At 31.1% G+C, this 16,552-nt stretch overlaps 1 protein-coding gene across 1 annotated transcript; it reads left to right on the forward strand.

Moving 5' to 3' along the window:
- Window positions 1–405: 405 nt before the first annotated feature.
- LOC148313582 (putative methylmalonate-semialdehyde/malonate-semialdehyde dehydrogenase [acylating], mitochondrial) lies at window positions 406–16,208 on the forward strand. The gene is made up of 10 exons (XM_088259861.1): window positions 406–634; window positions 8,006–8,142; window positions 8,970–9,080; window positions 9,373–9,479; window positions 9,884–9,997; window positions 11,355–11,521; window positions 12,291–12,411; window positions 12,954–13,103; window positions 14,291–14,431; window positions 15,104–16,208. Exons 1-10 carry the CDS (start codon window positions 599–601, stop codon window positions 15,586–15,588), a joined length of 1,569 nt encoding a protein of 522 aa, XP_088115987.1. The 5' UTR covers window positions 406–598; the 3' UTR covers window positions 15,589–16,208.
- The last annotated feature ends 344 nt before the right edge of the window (window positions 16,209–16,552 follow it).

Below are 16,552 nucleotides of genomic sequence, written 5' to 3' on the forward strand. Positions count from 1 at the left end.
TTAGTGATTTTTGGATTTTTAAGCTGATGAGTTCCAATATATTTGCTGCACTGTATAATGATTTGGATGAAGTTAGGTAGGATTCAGGTGGTCACCTTATTTGTAAATAGACTTTTCGTCACAAGCTCAAACTTTCAATTAGGTTAAAGAATATTGCCGATAAGGAAGATATTATATGTATAAACTATCCAGGTAGCATATTCATTTTATAATCTAGGAAGCACTGCTGTAACTCTATAATCAAATGTCATTTTCAAGGACGTTATTGCTATTATTTAGTTAGAAATTGAAATCAGCAATCTATTTCATTTACTCCCCTCAATTACGCATTAGTTAGAAAGAAACATATATACAAAACAACAGTGAAACGTCACTGATATGATAAAATTTTCTAACCTCTGCGATAGGTCAATTTGCTTGAATTGTCAAGTGTGGTAGACTGATAGCGAACTGATAGCGGAAAAACGTTTTATTTATCATTGTAACATAATAATTATCAACGTAGCTAGCTTGTGTTTGATTCGTATTAGCTCAGCTTTTAAAATTCAGTTAAATACTCGCGTATTTCGGGGGAGCATTGCCTAAAGATACCGGTGAGATGGCGTCTTCACTTTTACGAGTTCTTCGCAAAGAAGTGAGTTAGAAATTTACGTTAATATTATTATATTTACAAAATCTTATAATGTGAATTTAACATTTTTGCAATTTGGCAGCACTTTCCTGTCTAGTTTATAAGTTTTTTATTGAATTTTACACTTCACATCTTGGAAGATTTTTTAAAAAGATTCCTACTAAAAGTTTTACATAGAAAGAACGTTATCAGATTCAAGTTGGATTTATTATTATTATTATTGTTTTTCTGTACAAAATAAATGTAAATTGGTGAGCTTATTGCTAAGAAGCAATATCTTTCAACCAACCAAATCAAAGTTTAAACCTTATACAGCTGTTTGAAACATATTAGGCTTATACAATTTAGAATGAAAGGTTATAATGAGTTGCAGTATGAATGATCAAATAATTATAATATTGTATATTAATAAACTGTAAAATAATTTAAGGTAAGGAATATATGGGATAAGTAGAGGGAAACCAAGGAAGCTATGATATTATGAATTGTTAGGGTTCTAAACCAAGAAAAGTATTGTTTCAGGCTATCTTGGTTTTTTGAAAGCTTTCAGAGAATTATTTTGAGATTAAAAACAAAATTAACTTGTAAAAAAGTCTTTTTGACATATAATCCAAGTTACATAGTTGTTAACATTATCCTGACTTGATCCAAAACAACTTCTTTGTCTTTGTTGAGATATCTTTATAAATCATAATTGTTTTATCAATTGATTCGGCAGTCACTTTGTCCTTAAATCCATCCATTTTTAATTTAAGTTTTACTTAGTGCATACCACTATTTCTTAAAATCTATTGTGACACGTGTTTCGATGCATTCCTTATCATTTTCAAACACCATATACAGAGTTTGAAAATTATGCGGAATGCATCGAAACACATGTAACAATAGACTAAAAAAATTAGTGGTATGTACTAAGTAAAACTTATATTAAAAACCATAATAATTATCTTATGTTGACCATGTTTTTAACAGTACATACATGTTTTAAATTTGTATTGACTCTTGATCACATGTGTTTTTTATAAGCTCTTTGATTTTTTTAAAACTCGGAGATAAGATAGATCACAGGGGGGAACAAGATAGTGCCATTTAAGTATTAATTTAACCATTTTTTTCTTATTTTGTACAAAACTGATAACACAAGATAATTTTGTCAAAACAAATATACTTAATGATAATGAAGTCTTCATGGTATAAAGCAAGGTCAATATTTATGTAACAATTATTTTTAATGAATACAAGTGTATCCAGTTTATTTATATTGGATCTTTTAAATCAAGAAACCTTACTTAATTATTTACAATTTGAAATTGCATGTAATATTAGTATTTTTTTAATAATTTATTACACACTTAACAGTGACATTTAACAATAAATAACATAGTTTATCATTTTTATCGTCAGTAGAAATCAGGAAAAGTAAACTAAATACAATTTAAGCTTTTGGTCTCACCTATGAAATGATAAAAATTTGAAATATATTTATATATTAAAAATTAGGACATTTCTCAAAAACTTAAATATGTTTCTCGATTAATAATTGATATCAAGGACATTGTAGTAGAACACATAAAGTCACACAAACATGTTCCGAGATAATGGAATAATTTATTTTTATTCTAAGCATTCTTGGATGCTATTTTATTTCATTTAAATTATTACTTATTATTTGTAAAGAATGTACTCTAAAGTATTCTTATGTAAGTGTATACCTTAAAAAAGTAAAATAATAAAAATAATTCTCTGTTGAAAAATGGGATATGTTTTTTTTATTGAGATATATTTCTTTAATAAACTTTTTAATAGTCCCTATACTAAAAATTAAGATATGTTTCTCAGTTAAACATTGAGATAATAAAGTAATAATAACTGTTAGAAAAAATTCAAAAAAGTTTCACAAGCGTTTTTGCCTAAAATTTCCACTCATGATTTACAAGAAATTAATGTAATTTTAAACATAAAGAATAAACCCACTCACAAGTAGGAATAGGTTATAAAACTTATAAAGTAAGGCCATGATAAGCGGCGTTGTACAAGCCGTGTCTAGATTTTAGAGTCACTTAGACATTAGATATAAAAAAAATATGTTTTTTTATATTATTCTGCGGCTAAATTTTTCACCGCTTTATATTAAATGTAATGTCTCGTAATATCATTTAACAGTCAATATCTGTTTTGTAATATTATAAAATTTATAAATTTTTTTAAATATTACAAAACATAATTTTATAATAGATTCTTATCCAACATCAGTATGATCTTCATTAAATACAGGGACCATAAAATTAGCACACATTAATGGATTTCATGTATACATACAAAGGATTTAACCAAAACTGTACATTGAGAAATTTCAGTAGAGATGATGATAAATAATTCAGCAAGAAATACATAAATCATGTTGAAGCTCTTTGCATAAGGAGTTGCGGAAACAAGAGAAAGACTTCCGGAGAAATTTAGAATTTATTTATTCAGTCGACGTTCTCAACGGTTATATTCAAATGAAGGAAAGCTATAAAAATATTCTTTGTACTTTATTCATTGCTTTTAAAAGCATTTATATATTTTGCACATTACGTTACTTACTTTACATAGAACTAGCCATTATCATTTCTCATTATGATTATTTATGGTAACCAGAATTAAATATCTGCTGTTGCGAATTTCATCTTTGAACATTTGTCTTTTAGATGTCATTCATACCAGTTCTCGATATTGTCTAACATAGGATGTAGATTACTTTTTTTTTAAAAGATTGAAATATTTGTGTTTTTATTATTTACACAAATATTTCAATTTCATGCTATTTATGTGAGCCTCAGCGGCTTATTATTAGAAATAGGTATCAAATTGAGGGGTAGAGTGGGTTCGAACAGAGAAATTCTGACTTAAGAGTCCGCGACACTAACCGCGGGACCACAACCCGACACAGTCAGACATATCGCTTACTCCTTTCAAGAACGTCATAAATCAAAAAACTTGATTCTTTCGGAGAACGTTTTTAAAGTTTAAAAATATAATACAATGTATTAAAAATAAATATCAAGCCACTTATTGAACTTTTTACTGTGCAACAGATCTTTTTAAGTAAAACCTGAAGGTTTTTTCTCCATTTGAAAAATATTTAGTAAATTAAAAAAAATAATCAAACAATACCTTTTGTTCAAAATGCAAAAACAACACTTTCTGCCCTGAAGCGGGTAAATATTAAGTAAAAAATTTGCCGCTTTTGCTGGGATGTAGTACATTTTCTGGGCATTCCGAAAACATGCACAACTGAAAATTGTCGGTTTTTGATTTATGACGTTCTTGAAAGGAGTGAACGACATAATAAAAAATGTTATATTATACATATTCAATCTAACTTTTTAACATACCTTTCCTCATTTCCCTTATTTTTTTATTATTTTATATTCACCAAGCTTTTACATATTGACCAATTAGTAACTTAAACATTACAAATAATTCCACTCACTTTAATATGATATAAATTTTTTATAAAGGAGTAATATTATAAAGATTTTAATATTTTTATGTATTTACTATTCTTTTATGTTTTGCTGTATGATTCTTTGACTGGCCTCTAGCGTGGTCGTTTGTGTTCTGAATTTGGAGTCGGCGAGTTCCCCCTTAAAAATGGGTTTCAAAGAGGATTTGATCACGTGGACAGTATTGATAATGAGATAATTATGAATGTACCATGCATTATACAAGTTATGAAATAATATTTATTAACTGTGAAGCACTGATACTTTCTTGTTGGAGTTTTCTGGCATTGTAATGTAAATAGTTGTGTAATCAGATTATCATTAAAGTTATTTTCGGTTAGCGTGTGGCCGCATGAATTTTTCATTGTAAATTTAAAATTCTAATTTTGTTACAATACATATTTATCTATTCAATTGTAATGAAATATTTGCTTTTTGGGACATGAATTCATGCATTTTATGAGCGAGTAAACCTCTTGTGATAATTATATTTCATCATCAGGAATAATACTTTATTCTGTACATCATTCTCAAATGAAATAAGATTAAATCTCAAGAAATTATTCAGTAGTTCCACGAAATGTTGTAAGGTTTTGAAATTGGCTTTTTTTAAAAAAAAATCATTCAAATGAAAGAAAGTATGGTAAAACTTGCAATATTTATTAATAAATATAAATAAAAGGTTTACAAATGAAATTTGTTTTAAAGTTACTGTTTACGTGGGTAGTTTATTGGCAGAGTGTTCCAGTCGATAATGTTATACACCTAATCTATTCATTATATCAATATTTTACGTTTTTTGTTGTACTTATTGATGTTAAATTTAAATTGTTAATTTATTAAACCATATCCGCTCCCTAGGTGGAGCATATGGAGTCCACAAACTTTCTCCAGGTTTTTTTATTGGCTGCCAGCTCCCTTGCTCCCTTGCATCCTCCTAAGTCAGATTCGCGTCCCGAAGTTCTGACGAGAACTGTCGACGAATTGTCAGCAGTGGTCGTCCTGGGCGGCGCGAACCTGATGCCTTGTAAAAGAGGCAAGCTTGATAAAGACTCTCAAGAGGCATGCGTCGTGACCAAGATTTGCTGCGTCCTATGCTTTATCTCTACATTCCTCACAAAGTCAATCCACTGCACGCCTAAAATTCTCCGCAGACACCTATTCTCAAAGCTTAGTACACGGCTGCTCTGGGCCCTTGTAAGGTGCCATTTTTCACAGCCGTATAAGAGAACAGGAGCAATGCAGGCATTGTATAGGCGGCATTTGGTCTTCACCGAGTATAAATCCGATCTCCAATGTTCAATTTAAAAAAGCAAAAATCACTCGCAAACGAAATACTGTTTTTCCAGTTATTAGACCACTAGTAAAATTATTTACATTTCAGAGTATAAAAATTGACAAGCTCGAAATTAAATATTTTAATTTGGGTAGACAAGTGATAAAATAACTTGTTTTCAACATTGAAAATGATAAAGCAAAAAAATTACGATAATTAATTTATATATATATATATATATATATATATATATATATGTATGTATGTATGTATGTATGTATGTATGTATGTATGTATGTATGTATGTATGTATGTATGTATGTATGTATGTATGTATGTATGTATGTATGTATGTATGTATGTATGTATGTATGTATGTATGTATGTATGTATGTATGTATGTATGTATGTATGTATGTATGTATGTATGTATGTATGTATGTATGTATGTATGTATGTATGTATGTATGTATGTATGTATGTATGTATGTATGTATGTATGTATGTATGTATGTATGTATGTATGTATGTATGTATGTATGTATGTATGTATGTATGTATGTATGTATGTATGTATGTATGTATGTATGTATGTATGTATGTATGTATGTATGTATGTATGTATGTATGTATGTATGTATGTATGTATGTATGTATGTATGTATGTATGTATGTATGTATGTATGTATGTATGTATGTATGTATGTATGTATGTATGTATGTATGTATGTATGTATGTATGTATGTATGTATGTATGTATGTATGTATGTATGTATGTATGTATGTATGTATGTATGTATGTATGTATGTATGTATGTATGTATGTATGTATGTATGTATGTATGTATGTATGTATGTATGTATGTATGTATGTATGTATGTATGTATGTATGTATGTATGTATGTATGTATGTATGTATGTATGTATGTATGTATGTATGTATGTATGTATGTATGTATGTATGTATGTATGTATGTATGTATGTATGTATGTATGTATGTATGTATGTATGTATGTATGTATGTATGTATGTATGTATGTATGTATGTATGTATGTATGTATGTATGTATGTATGTATGTATGTATGTATGTATGTATGTATGTATGTATGTATGTATGTATGTATGTATGTATGTATGTATGTATGTATGTATGTATGTATGTATGTATGTATGTATGTATGTATGTATGTATGTATGTATGTATGTATGTATGTATGTATGTATGTATGTATGTATGTATGTATGTATGTATGTATGTATGTATGTGTATATATATATATATATATATATATATATATATATATATATATATATATATATATATATATATATATATATATATATATATATATATATATATATATACTCGTATATATAATAATAATAAAGTATATTACCTACTCAATTTTTTTCTTCTCTGGTATCTTCCTGTATTCAACGGTGCATTGAGCACAGTATTGATTGACACAGTGAAGTCCTGATTCGTAAGTTGTATGGAGGAAAGGTGATCAGTCCTGCACTGTAGATAAAAGTTTAGTCTATATTTAATACATATCGGAGTGAAACATAACTTTACATTTATTTTAACGGTATGCAGTAACATGCTATAACTAACAACTAATAACTGCTACACTATGGATTCGTACAGACATACTAAAAAAAATTATAAAATCTTTCCCAATAACAGCATGTGTGGGACTCCTAACTCAACTTATACAAATATATGAGGACAGAATCATTGTGGCTGATATATAGGCAGAATTTTCATGGGATACTTAAAAATTCAAAATGTGTTTAATAACAGATAATATTTATATAAAAATCATGCTAATGTCTAAGAGGGTGCTTGTAACACTTTTGTTTACCTATATACTTTTGTCTGACTTTGTAGTGTAGTGGTTCCTCCTAACGGATTATATATATATATATATATATATATATATATATATATATATATATATATATATATATATATATATATATATATATATATATATATATATATATAAATCCTCAAATAAAGCTAAATGTCAACAGTTATCTTTAAAAGCAAATCAATGATTTACCGCTTCAATATGTTAACTCGAATTTGAAATGCGAAACCGGACCTAAAAATAAATTTAAATAACTTATCTGTCGTCTTCAATTTGATTATTTGAGCAAAGTCTCTTTCACTACATAAATGTTTATATTTTTCCTATGAATTTATAAAATATAGGCCAATTTACAGACAAAAGGCTTTACACCACAAGGGCTTATATGATTTTTTTAAAAATATTTGTTAGCATGTACTTAATACACCATACATTTAGAAATGATAGTATAATTGATTGTATTTTAAAATTAGTTTTGTGTTGATTTTTTAAAAATAATTTTAACCACAAAAAGTTTTTGTCAAAAATACCCAAATGTCATGTATATGGTTTAAAGTTATCAAATTTACTATGAAGAATTATTTATACTTCAGTGATCAAGCTAACACCTCATCAATCTGATGCGGATAGGCGCCAGAAGAAGGAGATATTTCTCACATACAATAGATTTTAATCTTTAATATTTTGCAGATCACTAAATAAAAATTAGTTTTTTCTCAAATCTCTTTTAGGTACCAAATGTTGTACTCAGGCCGTACTCCAGTTCTGCCCCTACCACAAAGATGTTCATCAATGGACAGTTTGTGGAGTCTAAAGCAAAGGAATGGATTGACCTTCACGATCCAGCAACCAACGAAGTTGTCACCCGGTACCTCAATTGTTTTCTTTAAAACCTAAGTGGAAATATCTTCCAAATCAACAAAAAGCTAGTGATAATGTGTAATTATACTCCCGTAGTATATTGGTTAGCACGCCTGACCACCATGGATTAATTTTAGATTTAACTAAATGCTAAGGTACCATGATAAATGTTTATATCAAGTGTCAATTGTCATTTGATTACACCCACAAATATCGCATGTCTAATAATAGGAGTCCGCTTCTGTAGTGTAATGGTCAGCACGCTTGGCTACCGTTCTGGAGGTCCCGGGTTCGATTCCCAGGGGGGGCCAAATAAATATAAGTGATTTTTTCACTCTAATACTTATTCAATATTACCCTGGACTGGTACCTGAAGCGGAGGGCTGATCACCTTTCCTTCGTGTGTTATCAAGATAACACTACTTACTATCAAGATAACGTGTTTATATAATGCAGTGCCCTATGCACCATTGGGGTGCGGATAAGGGTTTGAATTGAAAAATTAAATAACAGGAGGCAAAGACACAGAAAGAAACAAACACATAAATTAATGCAATTCTGGATCTATACGTATTGATATTAACCAATGAGCCGAAAGTCTTGCTAGATAAGAACCTTTGTTCACAGCTCTTGACGCATTTTTGTTCGTGAACGAGTTTCAATCTAAACTAGGATCCACATCTCTTGGTCAGTATATCTAAACAGATCAGTAAGATCTGGTTATTCATGAACAACCTACGTCTCTTGTAAATCAATATTTTCGTAACCAATTTGCTTAAAGTGTCAAAAGTGAAAGTCTACTAGTTTTTTAATTCTTGTTTTTGTTATGCATAGAGTACCCAAATGCACCCAAGACGAGATGCAATCAGCAGTGGATTCTGCTAAAGAGGCGTATAAATCATGGAGCCAATCTTCAGTCCTCACTCGCCAACAAGTCATGCTGAAGTCAGTACCAATTATGTTTATTTTATAAAAATATTATTTTCAAAAATATTTTAATGCCATCACTATTCTTACAGTTTTGATATTATTATTGATGGATGTTGAGAAGTCGGTATAAATAGTTTTTGAAAGAAATGAAAGTATGACATAAGAGTTGGAAAAAAAACAGTGGACTTGTTTGAGGAGATGTATAGGCAGAGGAGTTCAATGATCCATCTATCCCTACAGCGAAGTGGTATGATGGTAAAGTTACTTAATATTTTGTTACAAATATGTTTTGTTTTTTGGATTTCAGGCTGCAACACATTATTAGGAATAACATGTCTCTCTTGGCACAAAACATTACAAAGGAACAGGGAAAAACACTTATTGATGCCGAAGGAGATGTCCTCAGAGGACTTCGTAAGTTTTTATATTGCATTACATAGAATTTACAATGTATGAAATATATCAATATAATAATAAAAATGTGAATCATGAAACTATACAATACAAAAGTGGGTACTTAAAATATGTAGGTACTTATTTTAAGTATGACAACACTGTATTTTGAAATTTAATTCTTTATTCAAATTTCTTCCTACATAATTAATTTACTTGTTTTTCCCTCCATTTTTTTACTGTCAAATTGACACAAAAATTCCATTTTTGTTTTCATGTCTGAATTTAGATGTTAGGTTTATAGTTATCTCTTTCTTTGTCTCGTTTTCTCTCACGCCACCAGTACAATAGAATAAAGATAATCCAAATGAAATGTTTTATTTAATCAGTCTTTTTTCTATTAAGTTAATGTATAAAATTTTCAGAGGTGGTTGAACACTGCTGCAGTGTGACTTCACTTCAGATGGGAGAATGTATGCAAAACATTGCCAAGGATATGGATACATATTCATACAAAGTGCCGCTCGGTGTCACTGCTGGTGAGTTGAAATTTAATTAGAGATTTGAAGAAATCGTGACATTTATAGATCCAAAGATATTGTTAAATTAAAATATACACATGGCTCTTTCACAAAACATACATTATTTTTCTTTTGATTAGCTGATTCTTACAATTTTATATTTAGGAGACACGAGGATTGTAAAAAGAATAATAAAAACTTACGGGGCAATCGAATTATACCTACCTTTAAGGCAAATGTTGATAATAAAAATGGTTTATGATATTTGGTTTTTGAATTTGTTTAGTAACTTTGGAATACTGTTTCTGTCCGGATATCTTTTTAATTTTTTTAAAATGATGTTCTTTCATTTTATTATAAAGATAAAGAAAATTTTGAATAAAATATCCTAATCTAAAAATAACAGCATTCAATTTTGTAAGCTAAAAAGAAGCAGGAAAATGTTTATTACTTAGTAAATTAATCATTTTTATGCAAAGAAACTAAATTTTCATTTGAATATAATATTTAGTTCAAAAGATATAGCTGTTTCATCAGTCTTGAATTTTGAAAAATGTTTAATTTTATTTTTAAAAAGAGAAATATTTGTGTTTTTACTATTTGCAAAAATACTTCAATTTCATACTATGTATTTATGTGAGCCTAAGCGGCTCATTATTAGAAATAGGTATCAAATTGTGGTAGACTGGGTTCGAGCTGAGAAACTCCGACTCAAGAGTCTGCGACACTAACCATAACCTGACACGACTTACGATTATAAAATAATAAACATTAAATAATTTTAACTTTATTTGTTAACACATTGTTGTTGGCCGGTTTTTTCATCAACCCTGACCCTAATTATCTCAAATAGTCTGCCGCCCGACCCTCAGTATACTTATAGGCGGGTAGCTACTGCTACTACCAAGTTGGCAACACTGAATTATACGAATTCGCCACGGAGATTCCCGAGCGGATTCAACAAAAGCGGCCAACCGAAGCGCGGAGACCAAGATTCGCCTGCATCGCTTGAGTTCTGAAGGACGTATATTTAGCTTCATATTTTAATTCAAAGTTGCATAATCAATTAGATTAAATTATAATAATTAATATCAATAGTAATTAAAGTGTAAGAATTTATATCAATAAACAAACTGTAAGTAAGCATTTTTTAAATATCCTATTCTGGCTCCCCGTTTTGATAACACACACACACACGAGGTGGCTAAATACTCATCACAAGTAACCACAAACTCAATTCCAATCTGTACAATGTTTTTTGGCGTCTCTTATGCCCTGCCAAAAGTAAGCAAATAGAACGCTTGTAAGCGTCTCCCGCTTTCTATCAACGGTTTGTTAAAAACATTTTTTCAAATAAATAAACTTTTGATTCCAGGCATCACTCCCTTCAACTTCCCGGCCATGATTCCCCTGTGGATGTTCCCCGTGGCCATGGTGACAGGTAACACCATGGTCATCAAGCCCTCCGAGAGAGATCCAGGGGCCACCATGATGCTCATGGATATGCTCAACGAAGCGGGTGCTCCGAAGGGCGTAGTCAATGTGGGTAAAATGTCTCCAATCTATTTTAACACATAAAATTGCATTTCAAAATATATGTATCATTAAATTAATAATTCATTATACAACACTGCTGTAGTCATTTGGGTTTTGAGTTCCTCACTATAATTCTACATCTTTTTAAATTTCTCAACATTCTGTATTTAACTAATGAGATGAGTCATTCTATGGTCATACATTATAACCTGTCATTAACTGGTTTGAGTGATCATGGATAGAATAGTGAATATTATACTGTAATATGTATTCACTATTCTATCCATGATTGTCAACCATAACAAACTCAAATGTCGGAAGTTGTGTATATATTTAATGTGTCAGAATTACTACATGTTTTCAATACAAACTTTATTTTAGACAGAGACCTATATGGTTGAAAATTGTAAGTTGAGTAACTAAGCAGAGGATAAGCTCGGTTATAAATTTGTGGTATTCCAAATTCCCGTATGAGTAAACTTCTTCATCTATTTTAAGATGAAAATTTTGTTGCAATACACATTTTGTTTTATGGCTTTGTCCTTTGATTCATTAAGGTAACATTGTAAGTAACGAGTTGATCAAATGAAAATAATCAAGTTATTTGGTTAATTAATTCTTCATAATAATTATTCAATTGCTAATTAATTACTAATGATTTAATTCTTTAAATTGCTTTGATCTTTAATCTTTAAATCCCTTTAATTCGTTGAAACAAAAAAAATCAAAAAATTGCTGGCGAGTCAATTATTTAAATGTAAATTTATATTTTTAGGTTATCCATGGTGCTCAGGATGCTGTAAACTTTATCTGTGACAATCCGGACATCCGGGCCGTGTCCTTTGTTGGGTCTGACCACGCGGGAAAACACATCTACGAAAGAGCTAGCAAAAATGGTAAATATTATTTCAGTCCTCGTTCTGTTTTCCCATTCACATTTGCCAAATATAATTTCTTCATTAAGTCATTCTTTCGGTATCCATTTGCTCCACATGCTCATACCACTTTAAAGAACTTTTCTAAATATTTTCAATTATATTTTGCTCAGCCTTACATTCTTTTATAATATTTTGGTTTTTAATTCTGTCATATAAACGATGATTTTCCACACATTCGTCTCAGGGAACGCATTTCAACGGCGTTTTTTTCATGTTCCATGTTAGAAATATCAATTATTATAGATTAAATACTAAAATAACAAGTTTGCATATAGTTTTTTCTACATAAATTTTATTTGACCAGCGACCGGGTTTCGTCGTAACCGACACCTGGTCGCTGGTAAAATGAAATTTATGTAGAAAAAACTATACAGTTTTTGTTTTTTTAATTATATAAAATGCAGTTCCACCAATAAATGTCAATACAATACTTAAATCTAATTACAGATTATGTTTTTATGCCTAAGTAAGAAGTACGTTATATATTGTGCCATCCTCAGGCAAGCGCGTGCAGTCTAACATGGGTGCCAAGAATCACGGTGTCATCATGGCGGACGCCAACAAGGAGAATACCCTCAACCAGCTGGCGGGGGCCGCCTTCGGAGCTGCGGGACAGCGCTGTATGGCCCTCAGCACCGCCGTGTTCGTCGGTGAGCAATCTTACACACTTAACTGTGATCTCCACATACGCAACTTCACAGATATCTTTGTATCTATCCGACACCCACAGCATCAGTGTGTGCATACCTACCTCTTTAGTATATGCCCTATATCCATCCACATATTAACAAATTGTTTGTAGGAAATGCTTAAAAGCGTCTTGCATACTGTTAGTAGAGACTTATAAGCGTTCTATTTGTTTACTTTTGGTAGAGCGCGAGAGGCACTAAAAAACATTGTACAGGTCGGAATTGGGTTTGTGGTTACTTGTGATTAGTATACTGAGGGTTGGGCTGCAGACTATCTAAATATAATTAGGGACGAGGTTAATGAATAAACTGCCCGACAATAATATGTTAATTAAGTTTCCTTCTGAACGTTTTTCCGGGAGGCCAAAGAATTATTTTATAAAAATGTTGGACTGAATCGCAATACGCTAGCAACAGATATGGTGTACTCAGTAGTGTTTTAAGGTGGAGATTGACCGGAGCATTTCGTCGTGATGTAACACGTCGAGCAATCAGGCAGTCAGTACACCGAGCCGAGCACTCCATCCATAGTTTCGGATGCTCGCCGCGAGCGATGTTACGACGTTATGTTACGACGAAATGCTCCGGTCAGTCTCCACCTTTAAGTAGCAAAACAAACGTAGTAAAAAACCAGTTGTCTCTTAAAAAAAAAATTTGTTATACATAACACAACAAAGATGAAGGCCCTTGGTGTCAGATTTTGTTGATTATCTCAATAGTTACTTGACTGATTCATACAAAAAAGTTATCATATAATAAATATTAAAATGCCCAACAAAACATGTAAAACAATGTTTTATGTAAGTTTTGCATTTGAAATATTTTTTTTTTTTTTATTGATTTCAAATTTTAAATGTAGTAGCACAAAATAATATCTGCAATTGTTTTTTTTGCAAGAAATCTAAATTAGCAGATATGAATTGAAAATACCATAATTTTTACAAATTGACGCGACAACAACAAATAATATATCCCTGTCATCATATATCATAAAAATCAATGAAATTGGATTAATTCAAAATTTATTATGCACAGATTTTCATAGACACCTGCCACCATAGACTGTGAACAACCATCGAGTACAACTTTGTACCGCTGCCAAATAAATTATTCACAATCGCTATTATTTACATTTGTGCATTTTCCAGGTGAGGCTCGGGAGTGGATCCCGGACCTAGTGAAGCGGGCTCAGGCCCTGAAGGTGAATGCCGGACATGTTCCCGGAACTGACGTAGGACCCGTTATCTCCCCACAAGCCAAGCAGAGGATTCACAGTCTCATTCAATCGGGTAATTTGAAATACTCGATGTAATACCACCATCCAGTTAATTGAAATAATGAGCCTAGAAATATTCTAGTAGTCACCATTAATTAAATATTCTTAAATATTTGAGAATCCCACTTTTATGTCATGAAAATAATTGTCCAAATGTTTCTGCTACTTGAGTATCAGTCCGAGGTCATCGAGGTAATTGATTAAATCAATATTATTGTGAAAAATCATTTATATTCATTTTGAGCCCCCTCTGTTGAACCTGGGACCTCTAGTGCTGCAGCCAACTTGCTAATTTATTCACTGCAGAGGTAGCTACAAGTCGAGTTAATATTCTGTTTGTCAGACTGATTTTCTAATTTATTTTGAATGGTTTTTTCCCTCAACTGTATATGTAATTAGTTTTTCATAAAATTTTGGTACTAATTTTTAAGACAATTCAACTTAAAAGGATAAAGATATTTAATTTTTATGTTGTCTATGGTAATTGGCAGAATTAGTTTTAAGCAAATCGCCCATGGAACAAACAGTTGGGGGTGTAATCAGAATCGTGGCATGAGAGTGAGCCAAGTTAAAATTATTAAAAAAAAGCTAAATATGTATTGAGTCAGGGGTTGAAATACTCTAATATGTATTTAGTTCAATTAAATTTTGAATCAATATTGACAGAACCAATTGTTTATTGCAGGCATTGATGAGGGAGCCAAAATAATCCTAGACGGCCGAAACGTGGTGGTGCCAAACTACGAGAAAGGCAACTTCGTCGGGCCGACAATCCTCACGGACGTTTACACCAACATGAAATGTTACAAGGAAGAGATCTTCGGTCCCGTCCTCATCTGCCTGTCGGTCGACACCATCGACGAGGCCATCCAACTCATCAACAAGAACCCGTACGGCAACGGAACGGCCATTTTCACCACCAACGGTGCTACGGCCAGGAAGTTTGTGCAGCAGATTGACGTCGGCCAGGTCGGCATCAACGTCCCCATTCCCGTGCCCTTGCCGATGTTTTCATTTACGGGATCGAGAGGCAGTTTCCTGGGAGATTCCCACTTCTACGGGAAACAGGGAATCAATTTCTACCTAGAGACAAAGACTGTCACGCAATTGTGGAGGGAAAGTGACGTCAGTCACGCTAAAGCCGCTGTCGCTATGCCAACAATGCAGTAATTATTTTATAAATGAAATGATGGTGACGGTAGCGAAGAAATCTCTTGGCATGTCCAAAATACTACTTTGGTTTTTGATTTAATACCTAACCTCTAACAACACCAAAACTATGTAGTGTAAGGTAAAATCTATAAAAATCATCACAGAGGAGAATTATGTGAGAATTGAAAATGAATTTTTTAAATACTTTATTTATCAATGCGTTTTATGGTTTTATTATAAACTAATTTTATGTTTGGATAGGTGTAAGAGTTCATCTCTCCGGATTTTGCTACTTTGCAAATTATTTCCATATTTAGTTTTTATTGAAAATGATTTTGCATTGATTTTGCCGAATTTTAAAAATAACTTCCTAAAATGTATTTTCTTACAGTTTTATCATATAAAGAGTAATTAATTTTGTATGAAATATATTATAACCAGTGAAGCTTTATACATTTTTATTATACCATTTTTATTTTATCTAAGATACATATTATTTATATTCTATGAATATAAAACGGTGAATTTTAAGAGAATGGTTAATATCAAAAAACTTATAAAGTCTGAAAAATGTCTTCCAAATGTTGTTGCCATAAAGTCAATCATTTTAAGTAATAAAAAGAAAACATAATTTTTTAGTTCGTGGTTTTATTTTAAATAAAAATTATTTATATTTTAACATTTCCTTCCTTTCCCAGCTTTATCAATCCTGCACTTGCTTATAAGAGGAAGAAGTCAAAAGTCACACAGAATGTGTGGTATGTTGCATAATATGGAGTTGCACTTTTTTTAAACATAAGAGACACAACAAATGGCTGCTTGTCATGTGTACCACCATAAATGTCATAATAAAAATATCCAATTTTGATCTATGATGAGTGAAATTATTAATTTGTTGCAGTACTAAATTAGGGGCACTTGTAAGAATTGGGTAGGTACCTACCTGTCCTATGAAGTATTGTCGCTTCTCAGACAGCGTACT

Source organism: Brachycentrus maculatus, unplaced genomic scaffold, assembly GCF_059751285.1.
Source record: "Brachycentrus maculatus isolate JH-2025_06_01 unplaced genomic scaffold, ASM5975128v1 h1tg000007l, whole genome shotgun sequence".
NCBI classification, from domain to species: domain Eukaryota; kingdom Metazoa; phylum Arthropoda; class Insecta; order Trichoptera; family Brachycentridae; genus Brachycentrus; species Brachycentrus maculatus.

Bases quoted from the DNA above. Each gene is read 5' to 3' on its own strand.
- LOC148313582 (XM_088259861.1), top strand. From the start codon at position 599: ATGGCGTCTTCACTTTTACGAGTTCTTCGCAAAGAA. The intron at 9,998-11,354 runs GTGAGTTGAAAT...TTTTGATTCCAG, and splicing joins GCCGCTCGGTGTCACTGCTG to GCATCACTCCCTTCAACTTC. The intron at 11,522-12,290 runs GTGGGTAAAATG...TTATATTTTTAG, and splicing joins CTCCGAAGGGCGTAGTCAAT to GTTATCCATGGTGCTCAGGA.